Source organism: Zea mays, chromosome 2 (genome assembly GCF_902167145.1).
Source record: "Zea mays cultivar B73 chromosome 2, Zm-B73-REFERENCE-NAM-5.0, whole genome shotgun sequence".
Lineage (NCBI taxonomy): Eukaryota > Viridiplantae > Streptophyta > Magnoliopsida > Poales > Poaceae > Zea > Zea mays.
This window is the reverse complement of record NC_050097.1, coordinates 148,951,093-148,971,829: the sequence shown is the minus strand read 5'-3', so window position 1 is coordinate 148,971,829 and position 20,737 is coordinate 148,951,093. Positions and strand designations below refer to the sequence as shown.

Below are 20,737 nucleotides of genomic sequence, written 5' to 3'. Positions count from 1 at the left end.
ATCGTGGAAGTGACACCCGCGAGCAGCGTCGCGAGTGATGGGTCGAGCAACCCATCCTTCCGGCTCAAGGTTAGCAGAGAAGTCGGTGTCGTGGCTCGAGCTGTCGTCGCCATCTCCGTCGTCTGGGTCTCCTCCAGCAGCTACTCCAGAAGCTGGGGCGCCCAGTGGTGGTGCAGGGGGCGGCTCCAGAGGAAGCACAGGGGAGCAGCTCCTCACGGACTCTATCTCCTGGTGGAGCGAGAAGGAAGAGCTCTGCTGCTCCTGTCGTCGACGCTCCTGCTCCTCACGCAGGCGGTGGTGTAGTCTCTCCAAGTGGCTGGACTGTCCGGCCACGGGACGGCGAAGCGGACGCTCAGCAAGGCGGGAGGGTAAGAAGGGGATGACTGACTTTCGTGCAGTGTGTCTAAGTCGAGCCATCTACAAAAGACATCGCAAGCAAAAGGGTGAGAACAGAATTAATATGACCAGCAAGTAATAAGTAAATGAAGGATCAGAATGAAACACAATTTTTTTAGCAAGGTATAATATATAGTAGAACATAGGTTTGGTCGGTATGACCAACTTTTGAAGGGATATCAAAGTCAAGGAAGAGACAGAGGTCTATAGTCCTTAGAACGACCATTCTACTCTAGGTTAGCGGTCCTACAGTCAGCACGGCTTTGATACCACTTATGTCACACCCGGTTTTAGAAGGCAAACCGAATGCGAACCATGTACGTGCCAGGATCAGTTATTCACGTACACAGCAGTTACATAATATGGACATCATCACACAGTGCTCAAAATAGTATTAATAAGGGAAATAGTCGATTACATCATACGTCTGAGACGTCCATATAGTTCTTACAATAAATCAAAGTGCGGAAAAGAAACGTAGATAACGCGACCTTCACAGGCAGCCGACTGGGGGTTGCCGCTAACCCACACCTAGAACTCGTCATAGTCTTGGAACTCCTGGAAGTCTCCTTCCACAGCTTCATCTTCGCCTGAGCAGTGGTTGCAATGCTGACAACCTGGGGGGGGGGGGTTTGGTGTGTAGAGCAAGGGTGAGTACACATCAACATACTCAGCAAGTATCCTGTTTGGCTGTAGTGGACTAGCTTTATGTGGGGATAAGTCAAGCAGTTGCTTTTAGTTGGTCAGATTATTATTTACTAGTAGAAAGCCAAGTTTTAGCATTAACCCAAGTTATTAACCCGATGTACCCTTTCCAAACGGAAAGAATACCACTTACCAGCACCATAGCCATAACCAAAACCATCAATCTCATAACCACCTGTACCACAATGTCTCTGATCAAGTACCACTAATCACTGGAGCTCCCTTGGCCGCTCATAACCGCGAGCACGGCTGATATATCAGTTTCATAACACTCTGCAGAGGTTGTGCACTTTACCCACAAGCCGTGATTCCCTCTTGCCTCGGGCCGATCAAACCCTTAAACACTACCAAGGTGAATAGGCAGGGTTTCACTACGTAGCCTTTACAAAGATTCCCCGGGGCTGTAGCCACCCGTTAGGTTTCCTAAATGCACCGCACTCCTCCCCAAGGGGCGAACCCAAACTTGGCAGAGCGAGCCGCATACACCGAGCCCCATTGACGGCACGACGGCTAAGTGAACTACACCCCAGATCCTCTAATTATTCAGCTAAGGGCACCCCATTCTACCCTCATGGTTGCACTGTTTTCCCGGGCGGTCATCCATAGAACAGGTCCTTACGGAGAGGCACTCGAGAAACCGCTCGAGCCCCCTTGAATACCACAAGTACAACATCATAATAAGAGAAGGGAAAACAGCGTATCACAGATAATCTCATCATGTTCATTGATTAGAGTTGAGCAATAGCATAAAGCTAAACAGTAATAATCCAACCCAAATAGGTAAACAAGGACAGGGATAACAAAAGCTAGTCAATCCTTAGGTATAAAGGTGTAATGCGGGGGGTGAATTAAATAATGAATAGGACAGAGATAGGTCAAAGGACACTTGCCTCCACCACCCGACTGCTGCTCAGGGGCTTCTCCTGCGAATTCCTCGGGCTCTTCGACTGGATCGTTCTCTATGCGAGCGCAAACATACATACATCCATCCACATATTTAATACAAAAGAACAGTACACCATACAAGGGAACAAATAAAGTGAGTATGCATCAAGTATGACATTTGACATTGCATTTGTTATGGTTAGAAAGAAACGGGAAAGGGTCTTGCAGGGGGTTAAATCTTATGCACTAACGATCAATTACAATTGGTTCTTAACAAAAGAATTCCGTTATATGCACTAGTGGGAACCTAATCATTTTAAGTTGTTCAACATCGCACGAGATAAACAATTAACTACATAAATCAATTAGCATAACGGAATTTTAAATTAAGCTTCATATTTCAATAACATTAACAATGATTAGCCTACCTAAAATAAAATAGCTATGATCACAGAAAGAAAATAAAATAAAAAAAAAACAGAGGGGGGGGGGGCGGTTGAACCGGCCCTAGGCAGGGCGGCCGAGCTGGGCGGCTGAGCCGGCCCGGTTGAACCGGCGGCCAGGCGAGCGCGCGGGGGGGGGGGGGGGGGGGGGGGGTCGGGGTGGCCAAGCGGGCGAGCCGGCCAAGCGGCCAGGCGAGCGCGCGACCAGGGCGGCCAGGCGGGCGGCCGAGGGCGGCCAGCGGGGGGGGGGGGGGGGGGGGGGTTGGGGTGGCCGGGGGCGCGGCCAAGGCCGGCCGGGGGCCAGGGGCCAGGCGGGCGCGCCAGGGCGCGGCCGGGCGGGCGGCCAGGGCGAGCCGGCCATGGCGGCGGCCATGGCGCCGAGCGGCGAGGGGAAAAGGGAGGGGGGATGGGGGGAGGGAGGAGAGGGGGAGGGGGCCTCACCGGCGACGGGGACGGGGACGGGGCGGGGCGGGGCGGCCGAGCGGGGCGGCCGATCGGCGACGGGGCAGGGGCGGCGGCGGCTTAGGGCAGGGGTAGGGGCGGCGCTAGGGAGAGAATGAGAGAAAATGAGAGGGAGAGGGAGAGGGTTTGGGGAAAAAGGGGAGGTGGGGGGGCGGCATGGGCCAATTGGGCCCAAGGGGGGGGCGCCAGGGGCGGCTGGGCCGGCCGGGGTCGGCCCACGGCGCGGGAGAGAGAGAAAAAGAGGAGAGAAAGAGAGAGAAAAAGAAAGAAAAGATCTTCTCCTTATTTTCGAAATCCGATCTTCCTACATGAATGCATTTGCACTTTCAAAGCAATCAAAAGAAATGCAAGGTTCGGCATGGTGCATCAAACAACATAAAGTATTTAGGGTTTTTCTTACACGGGAAATCCAAACCGAATCCCGCTAGAACTTTGGAAAAGGTCAAGGTTTAGCGAAGGGAAAAAGAAAAAGAAAAGGTAACGCCCGAATTTTGGCGAGTAAAGAAAAGAAAAAATTCAACTGCAAAAATTCGGGGCGTTACAAATAGCCTCCACAGCTACCTCAAATTGCCTTGAGTTCGCAACATTGAATGGTATACCACACTCATAGAAAAACTTGGCTATCTCCAAACAAATAGAATTTCTTTCTTCCTTAGGCTTCATGGTAGCACTTATGGTATTTTGAGCAGGTCCCTTTGCATGTATCTCTGCTACAACCTCTTGAGGTGTACGTCGAATCATAGATGCAATGGACTTCTTTGGAGCTGCAATTGGGTGGGGCTTCAATTGGAAAATTGCTTTGTTTCTTTTGGCAGTTGTTTCAGAACTTGGCACAGTACACGAGGAAGCCTTGGATGCTGCTGACATTGACCTGCTTCCCATAACTTGGACATCATCTTCTTGTCCTGCTTCATCTTCCATTACATTGTCATCTAGGTACAACGGCCTAGCCCGTTTCCCATTATTCAAAGCTTCATTCATCTCTTTAGCAATCTCTCTAGTAGTGTTAGGACACTTGACAATGTCTCCATAGCCACCAGCTAGATGTTGTTTCACCCTCTTGATACCTCCTTTTATTTGTTTGGGGCACAAAGCACATTGAATCAGCTCTCGCTTTCCTGCCTCAACATAGTACGCATATTTCCATCCTGGATCATTTGACTTTGGCCTTCGTGACTGATCTTTGAGTGGGTCATAGGAGTCATTAGCCTCGCTATTTGTTGCCATTGAAATTGAAATTCACTGCACACTTTAGACTGCAACACACAGTAGAATGGTATTAATATATTGTACATTTAGCCTACAACACACATTGGCTGGAGCACTGGCTGGTGGCTGCTTCACTGCGCACTGGCTGGAGGAGCACTGCAACGGCTGGAGCCTGGTTGTTATTCCTCCTTCTCAACACACATTGCCCTTTTCCAACATCATCATATTCCTTCCAGTTTCCTGGCATTCTTACTGCCTTCATTCCGGCAGGGCAGCTATGGCGCCATGTCTCTAGGTAGGCAGCTACACTACACATCTCTCTAGCTAGCTCTCTCTCTGCTCCTGGCCGAGCAGTACCTCACCTGAGCCGTTGTAGTGCTCCAGTCCGGGATCTGGAGCAAATGAGCAATGGCGCCATGTCGCTGTCGGGTTGGCGCCGCGCCTGTATGTAGAGGGAAGAGGGAAGAGGGAGGAGGGAGGAGGGGGGCCGGCCGACGGCGTACCTGGAGGGCGGCCAACGGCGTCTGGCGGCCGACGGCGTCTGGCGCGATGGAGTTTCTGGCGGCTAGCGGCTCTTGCGCGATGGCGTCTGGGCGATTTCGTTTCTGCGGCTCCTGGGCGCGATGCATGAGAGCCGGCTGGGTAAAGGCCCATTATGGCCCACTAGCTCACATGCGCGTAGAACCTCCATACGACTGAGAAAACGTCCAGAACGTGCGTTCTAGCGTTTAAACGCCGTTTAAACGTCCAGAACGGACGTTCTACGCAGTTTTCGTAAAATGTGTGGACGCTTTAGCTACTAAACATGTTTTAGCGTTAAGCGTCGTTTAAACGACGTTTTAATAACCATGTTTAGGACAACGACACGGTTCTTTAAAAATATAACTTTAATCAATATTTTTATTAAAACAAAAATAAACTTTTAATACATTTATATTTTTATAAAAATATGTTTATGGTATATCGGTGCATATAAATATTAAGATTCAAAACTAAATAACAAAATAGTTATTTGTAGTCAAAATTTTATAAGTTTGATTCGAACATTGTCCAAAACGACGACTAATAAGATCGGAGGAAGTATATTGATGTCCAATTTAATTTATCACTAGTCGGTTCGTGCGTTGCGACAGCTCACAACAATACCCATGTAAACTATCCACCAAAAAGATCTCAAGATTTTTTATTGATTGTCTTCGTTCTCCGTATAATTTTTTCATTTGACTAACAAATGTTGTTGTTTACTCCATCCAATGTGTCTTGGTATAACACGGCTAATGAAGTGAGCGATTAGAAGAGAGTTCACAACGAATGACTGAACGAACAGAGATTATAGAATGACATAATTCCACCATACAGAGACCAAATAAGAGAAAGTTTGTAAGCTTAAGTTTCTAAAATAAGTCACATGAACTCAAACTTATAAAAAAGATAGATCAAAATATAAAGTGGTTGCTAAAGTCAGGCATCAATAAAAACTGGATGTGTTCCATACAAATTATGGTACTTCGTAGCATTACTAACGTTTAAAACCAACAAATAACATTTTATTTTACTATTAGCGTGACAAATCATTGTTGCTCCATCCAATTTAGGGAGGAGACGCATGCTCCCACGCCTTCTGTCGAGAATGAGGTGATGCGGAGGTAGAGGCATGAGAGGAGAGAGAAAAGAAGCAGAATGACGAACGAAGTGACAGCAGCTGAGACGAGGACCATCATTATCGTGCGGAGGTACAGATGGCCAAATGGCCCGTTTCTGCCAGGCCGTCCCGAGGCACGACCCATTTAATAGTGCCTGGGCCAGCACGGCACAAGCATCGTGCCGTGCTTGGGCCGTAACCTTGGTTCGTAGTGCTGGCTCGGCCCAACGCAATTATATTTTTTACAAAAACATTATATTCAATATTAAAAACACCTAAGCATTATATTCTACTGGTTAGACAGTTTCACACAATGTCTCTCGCTCTTCTCTTCCATTAGGGCGTGGGTTCAAACCCCACCTCCTGCACCGTTTTAAACATATTATGCTGATTAAACAAATGGCCCGACGGGCTAACGGGCCGGCCCAGTACGGTCAGCAGGCCGACGTGTCGTGCCTAGACCGGAGCTGCAGCCCGCGGGCGTCGGGTTTAGCGGGTCCGTGTCGAACTGCGTTTAGCTATCTATATGCGGCGTGGAGGTTGGTTGTGCGGAGGGGACAAGCGTGCAACAGGTTAATTTGAAATAGATGTGAGGGGTTATTTGTAAAAAATTAACGTAAAACGACCGTTGAAACTGGTGTTTTAATATACTAGAACATGGGGCGCCCATACGGGCGCCCTATCGGGATAACTGGGTGTTGTAGAGGAATTTAATTAACTCTTTATCACATAAGTTCCTTATTCAGAAAACCACTAAGAAAAAAACTCAGAAAATAAAACAAGCATAAACCAGGAGGCAGTGTTCTTAAGACAGTAAGGCGTGGCGAGGCGTTAGATTACTTACTTGGTTCCATATAATGAAGGATTTGGCGAGGGCGCCCACCCAGAGGATGAGCTGACCCACTGGCAACAGGTTTGATTTCTAATAACTGCCTTTTCCGCAATGAAAGAAATTATTTTGGTTTCTTGCTCTTATGAAGTATAACAATAATGATGATCCAAAATGTCAATGCATCAATCTGGCAATTTTGCTAACTGTCCTGTGCTGTATAGGACGCTTTTCCACCACAAAAGAAATTATTTTGGTTTCTTGCTCTTATGAAGTATAACAATAATGATGATCCAAAATGTCAGTGCATCAATCTAACAAATTTGCTAACTGTCATGTGCTTTATAGGATGTAAAGTTTCCTATTACCAAGTTTACATTCGCAATTATGCTGCACCGTATATTGATGTCATGCTTTTTAACAATATGCCATCAGTTTCCTATTACCAAGTTTATTAACTACACAGTTTCCTATTAACGTGAGAGGCTAAGAGCTAGCCGCGGTGTTGTATGCCATCACACGCAAAGTTGATGTCGAATGCCGGCTCGGGCAACTCCGGAGGAACCTTCCTACAGCCCGCTGCTGTCTGCATCATTAGTATAGCCCTCTCCCTGGTGCTGTTGCAGAAGGCGAGGAGCAGGAGCGCAGCGACGGCGAAGGGTAAGCATACAAATATCCTTGAAAAGTAGGAGCAATAACAAAAGCAGAATATAATTCGTTTGCCTCTGGTGTGCCCACTTGATAGCAGCATAACAACAACTTCCATGGTGTAACATTTAGGGAAGGAGCTCTCAAAATACAGCCATAAGAATGGAATAATGTTGCTTGCCAGATGACCCACGGTTCTTTGAACTTTATCTAGAGATATTGTCCTCCCCAATCCCCATCCTGGATGGTTTACACGAGTATGGCTATTGAATACTATTTCAGGTTTTAACCTTGATATACAAGGCCGCAGTCATGCTCCTGGCATGTTTTTTTAACACAATTTGGTGCTCGCAGATTGTTGACACAATATTATCGCTTTCTCAGGAATGGCATGCTTTAACATTATCAAATATTAAATCGAGAGCTGAGGGAGTGAGCAACCTTTGTGGGTACCCAACAACCCCGCGAAAGTGCCCAGTATTGAACCCACGATGAAGTAAACACCAGGAAGTAAATTGTAAGCCAGGAGCGTCTTCTCCTCCTCGGGGGTCAAACCTCCCTTCTTCATCATCAGTAGCAAAAATCAAACTCAGCAAACTAATCGACAAGATTCTATTGTTTTTAGGGCGTGGCATGGAAGGGTGTTGTCGTAGAAGAGCCTACCTTTGTCCTCAAGGCGTAGTCCAGATCTTGGATCACCCCCTGCCTCATTAGGAACAAAGAGCCCCGTCAACCCCGAACCAAAGAAGTGAACAAGATTTGGGGAGAATTCTTCAGAAAATGATTCTGGAAAGAAAGAGAAAAAAAATTGGGAACTGCAAGTCGGACATTTCTGGGAGCGATCCCGCGAACCATGCCAGGTGGGGTACCGAAATAATGGCTTATCATGTACCGCAGCTGCGCCGCCATCAATCCTCTCTCGCTACTCGTAGTCGTAGGGTCGATGGCTATTCGTGAATGCAGCAGAGAGCTGCGAGGAAGGAGAAAGACGAAGGAGGAGTGTCCTGTGTGGGCCTTTCTTTCCTCAGAGGCTCGGACCCTTTGATGGCACGAGATGGAGTCGTGGGAGCGCTGTTGGGGAGGTAGTAAAGAGGAGGGTGGCCGCCCCTGGCCTCGAAGCGGTAGCTGGCGACGGCATGGACGACCTCGTAGTCGAGCATGACGCCCGGGAGTGTGGGGCTCGGCAGGGACACGACCATAGATGGCCAAAAAGCACGAGGCACGTGAGCCCGGCACGAAGCCCGCTTTTTGGGCCCGGTCCGAGCCCGGCACGGTAGAATAAGCGGGCGGGCTTGGACACGAAACTAGGCACGGTGGGCTAGCCCGGCACGGCCCGTTTACCTCTAAGCCCGTTAAACCCGTTTTTTTACACTAAAACGTGCTTACCGGCCCGTTTAGCCCGCTTTTCGGCCTGTTTTTTTCGTGCTAAACGGGCCGGCCCGACCCGTTTAGGCCCGCTGCGGGCCGGGCTTGGACAGAAAATTAAGCCCGCTGGCTCAGCAGGCCCGGCCCGGTTTTTGGCCGGGCTTCACCGGGCCCGGGCCGGGCCGGGCGGCCCGTTTGGCCATCTCTAGACACGACCTTGTGGAGCGTGGCGAGCGAGCCAGAGGAGGCGACGGCACCGGCGTCCTCAGAGCGGACGTCGTTGAGGAAGGGTTGTAGCGAGGCGGCTGCCGAGGGAAGGGGGAGAAGACGAGGCGACAGAGCGCACGGAGGGAGATGGATGGGAGAGCCAGCCAGGTGCACGACGAGAGAGATGGCGTTTGGAGGCACGGATTCAGAGCGAGAATTGATAAATTTTTCGGGTCCGTGGCCAGACGCGCGTCAAATGCGCGATGGTCTAAGGCCCGCCAAGTGCGGGGAGGCGCCGAAAACAGGTCAAGTTTTAATACTTTAGACTAGAGATTACACAATCTGCAGCTGTTCTCTCTCTCTACAGTCCTCCTAACTTCTACCTTTTTTACCATTTTCTATAAGATTTTATGTTCCTAAATCCCGTCCGGTAGTGGTTCCCTCCACCTTCTATACACAATACGTCATATTCCTAATATATATTGAATTATATATATATTTGTTATAGTATAAAATGGTAAACATAAATTACTTCTGTGTTTAATTTGTAGTTTAGAGTATAAAAAAATTTACAGAGAAAAGAGGACATCTTATATTTAATGGTAGAAAAAACTTGTACCTAAATTTAGGGCACTGCCGCAGGTCGGTCTAAGGTCAGCACCAAGCGATGAATGGAAGAAACAAAGGGCTACCTAATTTCACAGGGCCTGTGACCCTGATTGGAACGCAATGATTCATCGGAAACTTCACGAGAGAAACGGCAGTGATTTCCGCATGAATCAATCAGCAAGTGTAAAATGCTGTGCGACGCAGCGTGGGCCAAATCATGATCCCCCCACCTCCGGCGTGACAAGAAAGATTTCAACGAGGCATCATACATACAGCCTGCTTTTGCTCCACCCTTCTTGCTTTGCACTTTGCCTCCTCTTCTTTTCATGCCCGCCCCCTCCTCGTCGGCATCATATACGCCCACGCTCCTCTCGCAGATTTGCATTTGCACTATGCACCGGAGCAATCTGGGACACAGCAGCTGCGGCAGGCCAACGGCCGGATGACTCGCCCATCAAGCGTACGCACAACAACAACAAAAAACATTAGCATAACAGCACGACGACAACATCGATGATGATGGTCATTCTTCGTCCAAGTAAGAAAATTGCCAAAAATATGTTCCGTCCAGATCACGCCAAGAGTTTAAGCAGACGAGAACAACAAATGGATCGTGAAAAAGGAAGGCACAGCAGATTCAGCCATCTCTCCAGGCACAGCTTTTGGTGTGATCAAGTCTAACTAAATAAACACACGGCCTTTTCCACGCCAAATACCAGGTCCGTTCTTATTAGCTTCTCACAGGTAACGACGAGCACGTCCATGTGATGTCCACCCCCCCTCCTCATGATTCGCAAGCTACTATTATCAGCTTTCCTGCAAACACGGAAGGAAAGAAAGAAGAAAAAAAGGCGATGTCCATCAGTATCTCGAAGACCTTGGCCATCTCATCGAATAAGTGTCTGAGATAGATCAAGACAGACAGCCGCGGGCATATCATCAGCGCCACACAGCAAGCCATAAGAAGAAAGCTGCAAGCAATACCACGCTACATGATTTCACCCACTGCATCTGCATTTTCACTAGACTACAGAACCGGATAATCCTAGCGAATTTTTTACCGACTGCTTCGTGTTCCCATGCTATTTGTTCATGTTAAAAGTCTTGACCAAAATCTTAGACCAGCGTTCAGTTCCTAGAGTAGTGAAATCAAGTGCTACTCTTCTGCAGCCAGCCCCTTGGAATATCCTCATCCTCATTGCAAGAACAATTTCAAGTGCTAGAGCTATCAGCTTTTGCGAAACTCCCCTGTATCAGTGTATCTATTTGGTGCACCCACCTGCCCCTCCGTAGCGGTGAAACTCAAATTGGTGCGAATATTCGTGAAGAGCCAAATATTGTTTGTGTGCACGGAAGAGTTACGCGTCCACTCAGTAGTCTGCTCTGCTGACATTCTACTAGTACTAGCTTATCGTATATGAGTAATGCAAATTGGAGTTTAAGCCTTTTGATGTGGGGTCTCTGAACGCCATGAGCCTAGGTATTATTTGCTATCAATGCAGAGCTACATATATTCGATGAGATGCACAGCTAACTGAAATTACTGAACTCAAAAGAGCGTCTGATGCTTCTTCTGCCTTATAATACTTCTCCCTTAGATTTAGGAAGTATGCAGAATGTAATACACCTTATACCATCTATCTAGCTGAACAGGGGAGTGTTTTAGCCATCATCGTCACCTTTTTCTCTACGGTCTATGCAACTTCATGCAAAGCTTAACAAGCCATATGTTCATAATATATGATGCTAAACTGGGGAAAAAATTTGCAAATTCATAAGCTGACTAAAAGGTGACTTGGAACCACTGTGGTTCCAATACTTACGGAAAATTATGTTCCGGTAGGATTGAATACAAAAAGGATTTCATACAATGTGAGACAGACTTGTAATATATGTAGAGATTCATATATTTAAGCAGACTCGATTTTCAATTCTGCACTCCAATAGGGGATTCATATGTTTAAGTAGGCTCGATTTCGAATTCTGCGCTTCAATAAGGTTATATGTGTACAGTTTTCCTATTCGAAACACGTTAAATAAAGTTAAACATGGATGTCCTCCCTGTTCCGAAATTAAGAAGGGTGAGAAAAAAATAAGCAACACCACAAAAGGAAAGACGGTACAACTCACCTCGCAGAACCAACCTCATAGAGGAGTGGTTTGCATGATAGCAGTTTGTATTTGTTCTTCAATCTTATCTTCAGAAAGCCACATGCTGCTCTTCCTGCGCAGGAGCTCCTTCTTTATTGCCTTCTTCTCCTCTTTGCGCTTCTCCTTCTTCCGCCAGCTCTCCAGCTTCTCAGCTCTTTCTTTCATCTGCACAATATCTCATCTTAGGTACAAATCTATCTGTTATATACGACTATATGGTTTCACTTCGCTGCATAGTTGGCTAGTCGAGTGCTACTGGTGCCTAGAGACGCTGTTCTTAGGGATCCTTCTGAACTAGGGATCCTTCTGAACTCAACCAGGCAAGCCTACGAACACATGCCCACACAATTAGAAATTAACCGTGCTGTATAATAGCAAACGAAGAAAATGTTAAGGCTCTTATTTTAGAAGCCGGAACGACGAGGCAATTAATCAAACAAGTTGTGTGCAACGGAGAAGCGTGCAAGTACTAAGGACGGCCGGGGTCAGGGAGCGAAGGAGGGAGAAGGATCGAAGCGTACGAGGGTCTGGCGGAAGTCCTCCTCGAACGCGCGGCGCTCGGCGGCGCGCGTCTGGGCGGCGGCGAGCTTGGCGGCCTTGCGCTCCTGGTTGGCGGCGCGGGCGGCCTCGGCTCTGGCGTCGGCCTTCCGCTGCCGCTCGGCCTGCAACAGCTGCACCTCGTAGGCGTACTGCCGCCGCAGCTCCCGCACCTCGCTCGCGTACCCCTTGCGCAGCCGGTCCAGCCGCGCCCACGCCTCCCGAGGCTCCGCCGCGGGCTCCCAGCTGCCCAGGTACTCGCTGGGCTTGGAGAACTCGTGCGGCTCCACCCGCGCCAGGGCCCGCGCTGAGGCGTGGAAACCCCGCAGGATGGGGCGCAGGAGGTGCTTCGGCCGGGAGGAGGAGAGCGCCATCGCCGCCGCAGAACTTATTTTGTGGGGGTGACAGGGTGGGGAGTGGAGGGGGGTATCGCCGCCGTAGAACTGAGAACAAGATCGCGGTGGCGGCGAAGGGGGGAGGATGCCGGCGCGGAGCAAGTGAAAGAGACAACAGAACCCTCCTACGGCTGGGCCGCGTCTTTTTGCGAAATACAGCCCGGCCCGTGTGTTGGATGTAAAATGAAGCAGGAGCTTGAGAAATGGCCAAAGCCAACCTGCTGGGTAAATGGCAGACCGGGAAGGTGTTGAACCAAGTTTAAACCCGTGATTTATTAACCAACAAGTTAAATTCGACACAAATAAAGCAATGAAACACCTACATCAACGTTATTGTTTACTGTTACAACTTACGGCCTGTTTGGAAGTTGTTGAGCCGCAAAACAGGCGGGCTGACATGTAGGTCGAATGGTCCGCGCGCGCAGAACCGATTAGGGTTCTGAGTTTTTTGCTGTGTTTGTAGACGAGATTTATGGAATTAGGTCGGAGAGTTTGTTTCTAACGGGTCCAGCCTCCCTCCTCTATAAATACAGAGGAATACAACCGATTTGTAATTATCAATCGAATCAATAACCAGTTTATCTCGCATTTATTTCTTGTACAATTAGGAGTAGTTCTAGTTTAGCCTTCTAATCCCCAAATTCTCCGCTTCTCTTCGACTCTACGTCGATTAGAGGAGTCTAGGTCATCCTTCCGAGCCTAGATAACACCTAGGATCTCTCCTCCCCGACGGGATCCCTCCCGGGAGCGAGATCCAGGCGCCGCCGGCGACCACTACAAAAAAATGGTTTTGTATGACAAAAGTAAAGTGTCATGTTTAGTACAAAATTGGTCATAAAAAGCATCTTATGACGAAAATGTTGCGTCATAAGAGTCGTCATATAACGACCGTCACATTATGTACCTTGTGACGACTGTTCAGAGTACCGTCACATAATGTCATCACCTTTTGTGACGGCTGCGTTCGTCCGTCACATATTGTTGCTATATATGACGGTGTTATCTGTCACATTTTTTCCAGTCAACGCGTCACCTAATGTTGGGATCGTCACTTATGGCACCCACATACAGTGACCATACAGTGACGACACACTGAGCTCTCATGATAGCTCACAGAATCATAATACACAGAAAAGCTATCATACACAACATTCTCATCACAAGTCATACACAATTCCAGCACACTAGTTCTTCCACAACAGAGGTTCAAACATACAAAGGTTCCACCACAAAGGTTTGAAGCATTCAAACAGATTGCACGTAGTTCTGACAAAGTTCTAACCACAGATATGTTCTAGCAAGGTAGAAAACCCTTAAGCAAAGGCATCATCCTCAGACTTGGTATGCATCCCTACCTCAATCTTTCTGAAGTTTCAGGACAGCTCGTAGCAGTGCATTGGTCTCTTCAAACTTGGTATGCATCCCCTTCACTTCCTCTGGGGTCTGGCACAGCAAACTTTGGTTTTCTTCAAGTGCGACATGTTGAGCTTGTAGTTGTGCTTGCAACTCTTCCTGCTTCCTAGCAGCTTCCTTTCTTTCAGCTTGGAGTTTTTCCTCAAACTGATATAAGATTTCTTCAAGTGCGGCCTGTTGAGCATATAAAAACTTGGGATATAAGATTTGCCATGAAATATTGGTACATGCCAACAGCAATACAACATAGTCAAATAATGATTGACAGTTTAAGAAAAAGAACACATGAACATGCATCAATGCTGCCTAGACAGGTCAAGACTAATAACATGGCCTAAAGAAACCCTAGTACTGATGATGATCATGTTTGATGACATAGCAATTGTCCTGCTGTTTTCTATTTTAGATGGTCACCATAAAAGAATTGGAGCATAAGCACCTATTGATTATACCTCATTTAGCACAACGTAAATATTATGAACATGGGAGCTCATCTCATAAATCAGATGGCCAATCTCAGAATTAGCTACTCAATCAACACCAAAACCAAGACCGTCAGCTTCAGTAACACAAGAAACACAAGCAGCTCCGGGACAGATCAGGCGTGGGCCGCCCTGGCCCGCAGAAGCTCTTCAGTCTGTCATTTTAATCTCAGTCAAGAAACAGATTAATGCCTAACAGTCTGGTAATTTTAGTGTTGGGTGCCAAATGAAGTCCCCTAGAGGAGTAGTGTGCACCTATTATATGATTCCTACCTTTCTCCTAGTCGTGCAATATGAACCTAATAAAATGTTTGAAGAAGTCACAAGCATATCAACTGAAAGTCTATAAACCAAACGAGCACAAGAATCAGATTTCAGGATAGAGCTGCGCAGGATAGCATTACTCGAGCTGCTCTATTTAAAGAATGCAAGAAGCCATGGAAACAGGACGACCCAATCGAGCACAAAACTAATCAGTGAACACAAGTGACTAAGTGAGGAACCGAAAAGAAGAAATTGACACGGGGGAATAAGAGGAGGATATGCTCGCACCTTGGCCTTGGGAATGACCTTGACGGCGACGTCCTCGCCCTTGAGCTCGCCCTTCTTGCACTTGGCAGCACAGGTGAAGCCAAAGTGGCCGCGCCCCACCTCTCGACCAAGGTCGTACTTGGCCGCAAAGTGCCTGGAGTAGCCGAAGCTCTTGTCCAGCCCAAGGTCTGGTTCGCCGCCCTCGGAGATGGACTTGACCGAGCCGTGGCGCCGCGCCAGCAGCGCACGAATGTGCTTGGCAGGCGACGGCGACAGGAACGGGCGCTTGAACCCATCGCGCGCCGGCGTGGACGCGACGCTGGAGTTTGCCGGCGAGCCCTTGTAGCTGGAGGGCGGGAGCGGGCTCGGCAAGTAGAAGGACAACTTGAGCTGCTTGGGCGTCCGAGACACCTTCGCCGGCGACGCTGGTGGGCCATCGCCTCGGCCCGCCGCCGCGCCATCGGCTTTGTTGTTCTCCTCCGCTACCGCCGGCTCCTGGACCGCCGCCGACTTGCCATAGCAGAGGCCCATGGCGCTCGGCGGATCAAGAAGCGGTGGGAGCTCAGAATTTGGAATCAGAAACTAGGCAGGTCAAAGATTCACCTCGGCTTCAAAGAACCCATCATTGCATAGCGGACTCCTAACAGGACGCCATCAACCCGCACCAAATTCATCGCCTCGGAAGGGGGCCCTTCCCAAACAAAAAACCGAGCCTTCCTAATCAAGAATCTGAAACAAAGCCACGGAATCCAAAGTGAACAACAAAGCTCGTCGAGCGAGCCACAGGAGGGCGGCCATTCCTTGCTGGCGGCGGCTAGGGTTTGCGGGGGGTTTTGGGGGTGGGCGCGTGGTGGTGGGGGCGGACGCGGAGGTGAGCAGCCGAGAGGATAAGGTAGGAGGGGAATTTTGGTCATCTTGGGCGGGAGATGGGAAAGTTAATGCGGTCAACAGAAAGGGGTACGATCCTTTTTGGAAAAAAACATAAAGTGACGCCGCCAAATCATCACATAAAGGCACATCTAAGCGTCATAAAAGTAAAACCGTCTACCGGCTTCTGGCGCCTGACAATATATGACGAATCTTCGTACCCTTATGTGACAACAAAAACACTATCGTCATAAAATCTTCATGGCCTCATGAAATTATGACGACTCAAAAAATTCCATCATATTATGTGACATTATATGACGATAACTGACCTTGTCATTAGGTATTTTGTCATAAAAGGACAAATTTCTTGTAGTGGACCTTCGCCGCCCCCTGCACACGCGCGGACTGTCCAGCCCCAGTGTGCGGACCGTCCGGCCGTCAGGCAGGAAAACCTAAGCCCGTGCCAGGGCTCGGACCGTCCACTCCTGTGCAGAGAGCACCGCCACGGTTCTTGTTTAGTGATTGGCGTCCGAAAAAGGCACCAACACACTTTTTGGCGACTCCACTGGGGACAACACATATAGACTCATCAAATCGGCCCTCAATGGTCGGTTTAAGGATAGCTCTGAAGTCTCCCCCAGCAACATCATAGAGCCGACTTGGAAAACCTTGCCGGCTGACGAACAGCTCCAGTTCGAGGAGCGCAAGGAGCAGCTGATCTGAGAGGCAAAGGCGAAGTTCCTAGCCAACTTCAAGGTGGACAGGAACAACAAAGTTGTTCGGCAACGGGCGACGGATCCGGCTTCGCTCTGCCCCACACCAGATATCTCCAATGTAAGTAACACGAGTGAGCTACAATCTCTTAAGAATTATGTAGATGAACAGCGAGAACAAATGCAAAATATCATAGGGGGTATGCAAAATGATTATAGGAGGCTAGTACGTGCGTTTGATAAATCTACTGTTGCAAGTTTTCCTTCGCACGAGGTCGAATTGGGGAAAATACATGTAATTCATCGGCTATAGGTTGTCATGACCAGTCACAACCCCTTTATGGGATGCCGATGGACACGTACCCTTAGCAACCACAAATCAGAAGTAAAGTAGCCGATCTGCACATGTCTGGACCGTCCGCACGTGAGCGCGGACCGTCTGGGCCAGCCATGGCCGGTCCTATTTTTAATGAGTTACCAAGATATGCGTTCGAGCTACCACATGTCACACAAACCCTAAACCACCCAGGCAGACCGTCCGCCTATGAGCACGGACGGTCCACACGTCCGACCGGACAGTCCGCGTATCCGATCGGACGGTCCGGCATAGGGATGTTGGAGGAAGATCGTTACCTAAATCCTCACCCGTCCCAGCAACACTTCCCTTCACACTATACAATACATCAGCCCATTAATTCGGAGTCTTAGACCCATGGGAGCAAGTACTTTCCGGCCCCGCCTAGAAGGCCGGAAAGGAATGGTCAATCCTATGAACCATATAGGGCAAATAGTAATGCATCATATAACTCAAACCAATGGGGGGAATACAACATGCTAATATCCAGTCAATCCCACCTATGGTTGACCAGAGAGCCGGTGGTCTCGCACCGGCTGCCATTGATATAGTAAGGGAAGAAATAGCTGGGGCGTTCCGAGATAAGCTCATAGTAAGCATGGTCCCTAGGAGACAATCATATCAGAAACCTTATGACAGCAGATTTGATCATCACCCATACCCACAGGTAACCAGGATACTCGAAATCGCAAAATTTTTGGGCGATCAAGGAAAAAGCACACGTGAACATATTTGCCAGTTTCTAGCACAATTAGGAGAATTGGTGAAGTGCCCCAATCCTCTGGGACTCAAATGTGATACAATTACTAGTCCCAGGAGGCTAGTAAACACATTTATACATCAGATGATTACAGATCTGCTTAAACGATACAAACCTATAAAGGTGGCGAACAACTTTAAGAGTTGGTCCACAACTCGAGACATATCATCAGAGTGGGGCTGAAGCAACCCGATATACGCAGCGAAGCAAATCAATGGTCCAACAGCCACAGGCAAGGTTGGGAACAGTCGTAACTCTTACCCGATCTCCTTTTTCTGAAAAACAACAAATAAGCAAGGGTGAGTACAAACGTACTCAGCAGCCCACCTTCACCCACGGAATGGGGAAATCAGATATAATGCATGGAATATCTGGAGCTCAGGATATTTTTGCAGAAACAGCAATATTTTATGCAGGGTTGTTTTGTAAAACATTTTGTATTTTGCAAAGCGCATCCTCTCCCAAAGGAGCAGGAAGTTTTTCAATATAGAACAAAATCCCCTGGACTAAACAATCCAGGTATCTCAGTAGTTTCCCACTGGTTTTCATTTTCAAAAACAGCTACTAGACTTCCCGTCCACCATAGCTCATGGCTCAACCGCCGGACCTTTTAAAACCATTTTTCTCAAACGCACCCTTTTTTGAAAACAAAACATTAATTGCCATACCATACCAGACTCGTCCATTCCTGTGGACACGGACTATTCGAATAGGTTTTCAGACTCTGCGCAGAGGTGTACACTTTACCCACTAGTCCAGTTTCTGCGATCTCACCGTCGTGAGACCCGAATGCCGAATCTCTTTCTTTCCTCGCACGTCCTAACCTTAACGGTTATACCGGAAGGAGTCAGGCCACCGCCATGTCCAAACCGGACAAAACATTCCCCCTCCTTATCCTCCTGGTGCTCCCCAGCCTTCATAACCCTGGGGTTGGACCGTACGTGTTCAGATTGAGTGACTGCCCACACAGTCTCGAGTGGTTGTACTTATCATGAGTACAGGTAGTGAAGGATGACAAACCGGTCCTTATGTGAGGGGACAATCCTTCTGCTCACACCTAAACCAGCTGAGCCATCACCTTAGGCCCTCCCCTAAACTAGGGAGTCCCTGATCATCCCTACTCAAAGGTGATAAGGGTGAAAACCCTTCATCATACACATTTTGAAAAGCATTTTCTTTTGAAAACTCACACCTTTCCTCAAATCATTTGTAACAAATATATCAGGGATTGATTGCGGCAAGCGGCTGGGTGGCCATAATAACTTGTCTCAAAATCATATCATGCATAAAATAACAGGCTGAGGGTTGTGGTTAAAAAACATAGGTAATTTATGCATCAAAGGGATCCAGTGAGCTTGCCATGCTTATCCGGCGAAGGGGGAAGGGGAGCTCGCGGAACTGGCTTCTAGCTCCACTGCCTGGCATAGACTTGTAGATCTGGCCTCCACGAGACGACATAAACGCTCCGATAACTATGCAACATGAACAAACAAACATACAAACCAACAAGTATACCAACAAATATTTAGTATAGTGGTCAGAATAGCGATATATGGATGGGTAGAGTCGTGAGTAGAATCTGTGTCATGTGGTTTTGAGATACTGCTGGTGGTGGAGCAAAGGTGCTTACCAGGAGGGTGGACTGGAGACGAAGCAACACTATGCATGTAGCCAGCAGAGCGGAGTAACTGAGTGGGTGGGGTGTTTGCCTTGGCTGAGGGTGTTGATTGTGTGGAGTGGGAGAGGGTAGCTGGGTGTATTTATAGCTGGGTGTATGTGGTGTAGCACAGTGAAGTTCACTATTGGTGAGAATAGTGACGAATGAATCGTCTGACTTAATATGAACAAGAGAGTTATAGGCAGAATATGGGACAAGAGTATTTTGGGAGTTTTCTGGAATATGCAAGCTTAAGGGATGACATGGTTGGATAGGGAATAGTTTGACAAGAATTTTAGAAACTAGAATGACTGAAATCTGAGTTTGGATGGAGGAGTTTTGGATTTTATAATCATAGGGAGAAAAAGAAAAGGAATATTCTTGGAATATTCTAGAATTTGAATATTTAGAGATATTTGGAAAATAAAAAATACAAATGTATTTTTGAGCGGGGTGCGAGGAATTATTTTTGGGCTTTTCTTGGGCAGAGGTTTATGTTGGTGGAAACTGTTCCTACCTACTGTGTCACATCAGATAGCAGTGAGGCGGGACCCAAATAGCTGGAATGCTGTAATATTCTGGTCCGAGTGGGCTATGGTATCTTGGGCCAGGTTTTATAGGATTGAAGACGTATCCATACAAACATGGTTTGCCTTTCTTTTTGGAAGTCTGGCTTGAAAGAATTCCAAAATTAAGCGTGCTCAACTTGGAAAAATCTAGGATGGGTGACGAGATAGGAAGTTCCCTACTAAAATGAAAATCACAGTCACCGGAGTTCGTATGACTGGAATATGGGTCTGGCTGGTCTTAGGTGGACTGGACAACATGATGGATGAGTAGTTGAAATTTGGGGTGGATGATCGATGAATAGTAACGATAAATAGTAACAATGAATAGTAGTGGTGAATAGTGATAGTGAATAGTTCGTATGAACGAACGATGAATGGTGAATAGTGACGATGAACGAACGATGAATAGGAACTATGAACGAACGATGAACGATCGAATGATCGAACAAACGAATGATCGGAATTTCGGCAGCATAACGACAGGAAAAAGATTATTTGGACGAACGAACGGACGAACGATCAAACGATCGGACGAACGGACGAACGAACCATGAACGATCGAACGAACGATCGAACGATCAGACGAACGAACGAACAAACTAAGAACAGGGGGACGAACGATCGAAGAACGACCGAACGAACCATGAACGATCGAACGAACGATCGAACGATCAGACGAACGAACGAACAAACTAAGAACAAGGGGACGAACGATCGAAGAACGACCGAACGATCCTTGTGCTAGTGGGTGCTTGTGTGGGAGGTGGAGTGGGAGTGGGCGTGTGGGGGGGGGAGGGAGTTGCCATGAAATGGCTTGGGGTGGGATGAGAGGAGGCCCTTGCCCCTCTATTTATAGCCATGGTGGGGGATTAGGGGGAGGGATGAGAGGATTAGTGGGAGGATG

General features: G+C 47.9%; 2 protein-coding genes and 1 long non-coding RNA gene across 3 annotated transcripts; all 3 read right to left on the bottom strand.

Moving 5' to 3' along the window:
- Nucleotides 1–6,889: 6,889 nt before the first annotated feature.
- LOC111590885 (uncharacterized) lies at nt 6,890–8,386 on the bottom strand. Its single transcript, XR_002750027.2, has 3 exons — nt 8,112–8,386; nt 7,883–8,005; nt 6,890–7,781 (listed from the first exon to the last, which is right to left on the bottom strand). It is a non-coding gene; the product is annotated as an uncharacterized lncRNA (long non-coding RNA).
- A 1,517-nt stretch (nt 8,387–9,903) lies between these two features.
- LOC107305673 (Os12g0146300-like protein) lies at nt 9,904–12,501 on the bottom strand. Its single transcript, NM_001320764.1, has 3 exons — nt 12,073–12,501; nt 11,531–11,716; nt 9,904–10,216 (listed from the first exon to the last, which is right to left on the bottom strand). The coding sequence occupies exons 1-2, from the start codon at nt 12,460–12,462 to the stop codon at nt 11,546–11,548; spliced, it is 561 nt and encodes a 186-aa protein (NP_001307693.1). The 5' UTR covers nt 12,463–12,501; the 3' UTR covers nt 9,904–10,216; nt 11,531–11,545.
- A 1,097-nt stretch (nt 12,502–13,598) lies between these two features.
- Nucleotides 13,599–15,774, bottom strand: LOC103647088 (calcium/calmodulin-dependent serine/threonine-protein kinase 1). Its single transcript, XM_008671645.4, has 2 exons — nt 14,931–15,774; nt 13,599–14,070 (listed from the first exon to the last, which is right to left on the bottom strand). The coding sequence occupies exons 1-2, from the start codon at nt 15,438–15,440 to the stop codon at nt 13,840–13,842; spliced, it is 741 nt and encodes a 246-aa protein (XP_008669867.1). The 5' UTR covers nt 15,441–15,774; the 3' UTR covers nt 13,599–13,839.
- Nucleotides 15,775–20,737: the final 4,963 nt, after the last annotated feature.